Genomic DNA, 7,558 nt, shown 5'->3' with positions numbered 1-7,558 from the left:
GACATGGTCCACCATAGTGGCTGTAATATCGTCGGAAATATGTCTCCGTCTATTGGCTGCCCCCCTTCTTTGTTCTTGTCTTCATCCTCCTCCTTCTCCTCTCTATCTCTTCCTCTACCTCTTCCTCTTGCTTTCACTGCCTTCGTGTTTCTTATTTCTACAACAATTCCTTTCACTGTAAGTGCTAAAACGGAAACATTTTTTTAAAGCATCCAGAGCTGTTCTCTTGAAAATCATCTTTTGTTTGATATTTGGCACCTATAACTACAGTTAGCCCATGGTGTTATTTTCTCAGTCCTGATTGGATTTCAATTTAGAAGAGCCTGCTCTTCTCCATCCCAGGATTCTTTTGCAGAACCTGCACAGTGTCTGATTGTTACTTAGATTTTCTGGGTTATTCTGTTAAAAGGGGAACGTTTGATTAGAACAGCAAATTCCTCACTTTTATTTATTTTATCTAAATAGATAGAATAGAAAATGCTTTTCAGTCGTCACTTTAATAACATGGACGTAATCGGTTCTTTGCTGGACAGAAGTTATACTGATTGCGCACGGTTGGGTAGAACGCCTATACTACATTACGGTTAATGGTCAGAACAGCTACGTGAGCTCACGATGTTCCACGGTGTTTTCCCTATACAAAACTTAGATGAAAGCATTTATATGTACAAGTATGCAACAACGAAACGGACAACAGTGATAATTCCTCCTGAGAAATTCTACTGAGTTTGAACGCTTTCACCAGCCTGTGAGACTTAAAGGGTTAAAAATAGGGAGAACATGTAATGGTTTTTCTGTGGAATATTCACTTATTTTGTCTAAAAGGTGCATAAAATGCGATACAATACTTTTTCAGTATGAAGTCATTAACAGACATGGGTTGCTTTTGCTATTTGTAAACAGATTGTCTCTCTTAACTCTGACTTCAAAAAGTAAACCAGGTCTATGGATAATATCACGAGGATGATGATTTTAGAACTTAAATCGTCTGCCAGCATCTTTTGGATATGAATAAACTACTAATGCACACTAATAAAAGCACACTAACCGTAGGCTACTTTTCTGCATTGTAGTTTGAAGCATTTAAAGTCAGGCAGCTAGTAGTGAGTCACGATTGTTCACGTGAACATATTGGTGCCGGTGGTGGGGAAACGTAATCACCACATCGCGTCCGCACTGATGGCTTGCCTGTGGTACTGGAGTGTGAACGAAGGGATCTGAACGAGGGCGGGGATTAAAATTCCATTCATCTGGCTTTTTGCGAGTGGACTGATATTGCAAGTGGATTGATATTGCGCTTTCTCACTTATTTTATTCGGATCCCGTGATAACCTAATTTTTAACCATTGATGAAAGCGCACGAGTTGCTTCCTATCGTGAGTGAGAAAGCACGTCAAAGAACATGAAATAAGATTTGAGCTCCGCGGATAAGTGTCACGCAGACCCAAGGTCTTGCAACAGATATTGACGAGGACCACTCTGCTTAGTCGTTTCATAGTTTGCGTTTTACCAAGTGTTGCTTGACTGTGAGTATATTTCTAAGTGAAACGAGTGATGCATATGAATGTGTTTCTTTTTGTGAAAATCATTACTGCCTACATTTTTGACGACCAAAATAACGAAACACCACATTTCCACTTCAGTATCGGTGTAGTCGCACTCGCGGGAATTGGAGTCATATAATCAGAAGAGTTTAGAACAGCAGTTGTTATGAATATCAGATATAAATTAAACATTTTAGTTAATGGACATGTCGATTATGTGAATTGGCTTCGACACCGAGGTGTGATAACGTGATTTATGTTTATTATTGGTTTAAATATGGGAAAATATGGTTAAACAATAATATCTTCTTCAGGCTATACATTGTGCTACTTGACTGATTGGAGAGAATTACTCAATTAGCTCCGCTAGAATGTTTACTATTTATACATTGCTATATTCACCGAGGTGTAATACATTTTGCACGGTATCATTATGAACTGTGCGCTGTTTTGGTACGCTGCTTCAACCATCGATATTAACAAGCAGGATTAAAAAGTACAGCGCGATCTAGGCGGCAGCTTATGAACTTAAGTGAAATAAAAACGCCAAGGCACCAACAATCATTCCATGGTCAAAGTGAAATTTCTTCCCCATTTTGATGTATGGTCTGAACAACCTAAAAAATACTAGATGCTGAGAGCTCTCTTTTACCTGCATTAAGGAGGCAATTAAACACACCTGAGCAATTCAAACACATGTGAAGCCATGTGTCCTAAACATGCCCGTGCCATGAAATGGGGGGAAGATGTTTAAACTTTCTACATTGAGAAAACAAAATGTATAAAAACAAGTGCCCTTTAATCAAATCTGAGAATTGTGTCATTCCAAATCTACAATTGTGGCAAATCAAAAGCAAATCTAGACATAAAGACAATAATCTTTGTCCCAAACATTATGGAGGGCACTGTGTGCACTGTATGTGACTTGCTTGGTGACTATATATATATATATATATATATATATATATAGTACTTTCACAGGCCCAAGTGTTGGTCCACACACAATGATGCCTTTGTGAAAGCATCTGTCTTTCCACATTCACAGGACCAGGACATGCTATCAAGCAGAGACAGCCTTTGTTAACTTCAGGCTTTGTGCAAAAGCACTCTCTTCTGAGATGGAATACAACAGCTTAGCGGACGCTTGGCAGAACTGCTCAGAGCTCGGGCAGGCTTTCTGTAACCTTACGGCAAACATAAGCGGGGACTACGGGCATTTGACGATCGACGATATCCTCCTGAACATCTTGGGGCCCAAGAGGTCGTCCTTCTGCCTCCCCGTCTCCATCGCCTACCTGCTCATCTTCATCACAGGGGTCACCGGCAACCTCCTCACCTGCGCGGTTATCTCCAAATACAGGAAGATGCAGACCCCCACCAACCTCTACCTGTTCAGCCTGGCCATGTCTGACCTGCTGGTGCTCCTGCTGGGCATGCCCCTGGAGATCTACGACCTGTGGCAGAACTACCCCTTCCCCTTCGGCGAGAGCGGCTGCTACTTCAAGACCTTCCTCTTCGAGACGGTCTGCTTCGCCTCGGTGCTGAACGTCATGGCGCTGAGCGTGGAGCGGTACGTGGCCGTGGTGCACCCGCTCCGAACCCGCTACGCCGTCACCAACAAGCACGCGCGCCGGGTCATCGGCGCGGTGTGGGCGGCCTCCCTGGCGTGCGCCGTGCCCAACACCTCCCTCCACGGCATCTACTACCTGTACCTGCCCCAGAAGGTGGCCGAGTCGGCCACCTGCAGCCTGATGAAGCCGCGCTGGATCTACAACTTGGTCATCCAGGTCACCACGGTCCTCTTTTACCTGGTCCCCATGACTGTCATCAGCGTGCTGTATGTGGTCATATGCTGCCGGCTGAGCCACGTGAGGAGGCAGCCGCAGGGGACCCTGGGAAAGAACTGCAGCTCTGACACCAGCTGGAAGATCAACCTGGAGAGCAGGAAGAGGAGGCAGGTCACCAATATGCTCTGTGAGTTAGTTCTTTATTGCTCCACATAATACCTCACTGCATGTCTGTTTGTCTCACTCCCTTTCTCTCTCCTGATACTGTCTGTTTGTCTCACTCCCTTTCTCTTTCCTGATACTGTGTTTGTCTCACTCGCTTTCTCTCTCCTGATACTGTCTGTTTGTCTCACTCCCTTTCTCTCTCCTGATACTGTCTGTTTGTCTCACTCCCTTTCTCTCTCCTGATACTGTCTGTTTGTGGCAATGAAGAAGAAAATAAGGCAGATGTCTATCTGTCCATAGACAACTGCTTTACTGCGCAATAAAAGCATGCATTGAGACGGGTGCGTGGGGGTTGGACCCAAAATGCACGACTCAGAAACAATGGTTAGATAAAGTCCCGTCAGGGCTTTATTCGGGACGAATCCCAGAAGCGTAGTCAAAACAAGCAAAGTCCATACACGTAGATCCAGCCAAACAAACAGTAAACAAACAAAAAGCACGGTGCCGAGGGAAGAGGCAAACTCGTAGTCGGTAGACGTGCAGGAAGGTCCGGTAGCGGGAGAGCCGTCAGCGGGGCAGAAGTACAGGCGGACGGCAGGCAGAGTCGTAGTCGAGGGTGATGCGGAAGTCGAAACCATGAAACAATCAGCGAGGCAAAGGTACAAAAACGGTAGGCGAATACGTGGTCAAAAAACAAACGATGGTTAACGAAACAGAAATCAATAAACAATGGTCGGTGAAACAGGCTTGGATCGTAACGTGAATCAATCAGTAAATAATGCTCAAGAGTTGTGTTGATAAACAAGAGGCAGACAATTTCATGAAGAACAGTAGTGCGACTGGGCTATAAATGCGGGTGTAGACAGGTGTAGACAATTAGTTAGAGAGCAGCAAGGAAATGAAAAACAGGTGCGATGGATGACAAGTTTAACAAGGTAATTAGTAATCATTAGTAATAAACCTATCCTGCCCTAGCATTAGTAAATTAGTAAATGACATGCAAGAGAAACGTAAGGTAACATGAACACATGATTAGTTTGTTAGTTCTACCCAATCCTGACTACTAGCTTTAGTAGTTTTAGTAAATAGACAAATGGAAACAATTAGGGAGTGAATGACAGAAAGAGAGAGAGAGAAAGACGGAACGCAAGGTTTGCGGAAAGACATGTAAAAGTGTAAACAGTAACCAGTCTACGTAACAATAAACATAAATCAAAACATAACACTAAATGAAACTAAGACGATAACTACTCAACGTAACAAGGTAATATAATCGTAACGAAACATAACTAGACATGACGAGAAAATAAATCGTAACAAGAAACAAACTAAACAACATGACAAACCTGGACTAACATAATACATGATAAGACAATACGTGACTAAGACAAAATGAATAAACATAAAGCATGGCAAGACAGACCTGAAACGTGACATGCATATTATTTAAAACCTGTGTGAGTGAGGGCACTCACCTGTCATTCTGCTGTGCTTGAGCAGTGATTTGTGCAGATATTTGCACCAGCAGATATTTCTCATTACTTACACACACACACACACACATACACAGACACACACACACACACACACAGACACACACACACACACACAGACACACACACAAAGACATACAGACAGACAGACAAAGGTAAAATGGCACTAGTCCTGAGTTTATGATGTGGCCTTGTATAGGGTATACATACATAAGTTCACCATCACACTAAACAACTTATAGGACTGCCACTGTGGTTACAGAACTGTGTAAGAGTTTCTGCGGCGAATACACCTTGCCTCCTAATCAAATTCCTTATGGTGAATATTTGGTATTTACTTCCAGAAACAGACGTTTCAGCTCTGAAATGCCCTATGATGAAACACTCTGCTGCCCCTGTCAGAAGGAACCTTGCGAGTATTTCAAAGAGCGATGGATTAGAGTGCTCACATCTGGTGGTGATTGTAGTTACTGTGGAAAAACAAAAAAAATAATGCAAACTTTCCACCACCCAGAGAGCTCCAAATGAAACGTGAAACCGCTGCATGCTATTTCAGACCAGGCCCTTCTGTCTCTCTTCGCAGCCATCGTTGTATTGGTGTTTGCGATCTGCTGGGCCCCCTTCCACGTGGACCGTTTGCTGTGGAGCTTCGTGACGCACTGGACGGATCTCATGCACAGGGTCTTTCAGTACGTGCACATCCTGTCCGGGATCCTCTTCTACCTCAGCTCAGCCATTAACCCCATCATCTACAACCTGCTCTCCACCCGCTTCAGAGAGCACTTCCGCGAACTCATCTGCATGCGTTCTCACGCTAGCTCTGCCTGCGGGACCGCCTCTCTGCCGTTATCCAAGATCACCCAGGGCTCCTCTGCCCTCAGGACCAGCACTCAGCCAGGGGACCTCAGGCCCGTGCCAGCCTGCATCGCCTCCAACGGCTGCTGGGAACAGGAGGATCACACTGACGTCTGAAACCGAGACACAACCTTACTCTTTCTCTGTCACTTCTGGTCTCTTTCTCTTGAAATATGGATGTATGTTGTGAATTGTGGCTTATTTGTTTCACAGTGTATTAATTATGTCTATGAGAAAGCAACAAGAATCTTAATGGGATTTGAGGATGGAGATGTTTAAAAAAAGCATGCAGATGTTGAAAGCAGGGCATATGGTTTGAACTCATTGGTTAATATCATTGTTCACTGTGGTCTTTTGGTTGGACAGGGTATTCCATAGCAGTCTAAACAGGGCGTACTGTGCTTAGTGAGCAAATTGAACATGTTTACTGTATAAACACAATACAATTGCAGATTGTGACTGTGACTCGTATAATTATCTTATTCCCGCATCTTGTATCTGAAAGGGAATGGGCGTACCCAGGAGGATGTTTTGAGATTTCTTGGCATGAACAGGGCACCGTTCTTCTCAAAGTCTCGATAGACTGAATGGATGGTTATATTAACTAGAAAATAATTTTGTGGGACAAATTGAAGAGTGGCGACCTTTTGTTTTGGAGAGTGTCTGACTCAAAACTAAAACAAAAACATTTTATTTTCCAATATGTTTTGCTTTGGTGATGAAAATCTGTTGTATCATATAATAACTATGTTATGTTATGTGTGTGGTAAACCCCAATTATAATGTGATAAATAGGGTCAACAATATTAAATTGCGTAAAAAGACAGTTGCGTTGTTGTCGTCACCTGTTTGTAAGATACACATATTTATTCCATTTTTAATAAGAACATGAAGCATATGACTGATGTTTGCCTTCTTGGCATAAACATGATATTATTATTATTACAAACAAAATGTGAATGGAACATATATAACCATGCATAAAACCTTGCTAGAAATTACATTGCTGTGTTTTAGCAATACTGAACCAATACAGAACAGACATTTTCCATTCCGTTGATACTGTACATCAGTGGATCTCAACAGGAGGCCCAAAGGAACTGCCAGAAGGGCCTTAAGATGATAGGAAATTAAAGTACTGAAAGCTTGTTTGTATCACATTACATTACATTAATGGCATCTGTCTGTCTGTCTGTCTGTGTGACTAGAGCTGCATATGGAGTGTCTGCTTCAGTCTCAAAGTGTCAGCGAAAATAACCAGTGTGTGACATCACATGCTTCAGAGGAGAGTGAAAAGGAAGTGGGAGGCCTGTAGCGTAGTGGTTAAGGTACATGACTGGGACCCGCAAGGTCGAGGGTTCGATCCCCGGTGTAGCCGCAATAAGATCCACACAGCTGTTGGGCTCTTGAGCAAGGCCTGTAACCCTGCATTGCTCCAAGGGAGGATTGTCTCCTCATCTGTATGTCGTTTGTGTTGACTCCCCCCCTGTGGACTACATGCCAAAGCCGCGCATTGATGCTCTTCTTCCAGCCCCACTCTGTGAGTTTGGCTGTAGGATATGGTGCTGGCTCAAGGGCGTAACTTTAGTTTGAATATCGCTGGGGTTGAAATGCATACACCTGAGAACTGTGGCCCTGAAGGGGGGGTCCGGGGATATGTTTTCATACATTATTTCTGTTGAATTCAAACGGAAGAATACAACAGATCAGCAAT

General features: G+C 43.4%; 1 protein-coding gene across 2 annotated transcripts; it reads left to right on the top strand.

Annotated features, from left to right (window-relative positions):
* The first annotated feature begins 1,134 nt into the window (after positions 1-1,134).
* nmur3 (neuromedin U receptor 3) lies at positions 1,135-6,635 on the top strand. Of its 2 annotated transcripts, none has more exons than XM_061220542.1 (3): positions 1,135-1,526; positions 2,905-3,518; positions 5,573-6,635. In XM_061220542.1, the coding sequence occupies exons 2-3, from the start codon at positions 2,909-2,911 to the stop codon at positions 5,959-5,961; spliced, it is 999 nt and encodes a 332-aa protein (XP_061076526.1). In that variant the 5' UTR covers positions 1,135-1,526; positions 2,905-2,908; the 3' UTR covers positions 5,962-6,635. The 2 variants fall into 2 exon arrangements, with proteins under 2 accessions (XP_061076526.1, XP_061076525.1); XM_061220541.1 differs by having other exon boundaries at positions 2,590-3,518.
* Positions 6,636-7,558: the final 923 nt, after the last annotated feature.

Source organism: Conger conger, chromosome 14 (genome assembly GCF_963514075.1).
Source record: "Conger conger chromosome 14, fConCon1.1, whole genome shotgun sequence".
Taxonomy (NCBI): domain Eukaryota; kingdom Metazoa; phylum Chordata; class Actinopteri; order Anguilliformes; family Congridae; genus Conger; species Conger conger.
The sequence above is the reverse complement of the archived record's forward strand: the minus strand, read 5'-3'. Positions and strand labels throughout refer to the sequence as shown.

Bases quoted from the DNA above. Each gene is read 5' to 3' on its own strand.
- nmur3 (XM_061220541.1), top strand. From the start codon at position 2,663: ATGGAATACAACAGCTTAGCGGACGCTTGGCAGAACTGCTCAGAGCTC. The intron at 3,519-5,572 runs GTGAGTTAGTTC...CTCTCTTCGCAG, and splicing joins GCAGGTCACCAATATGCTCT to CCATCGTTGTATTGGTGTTT.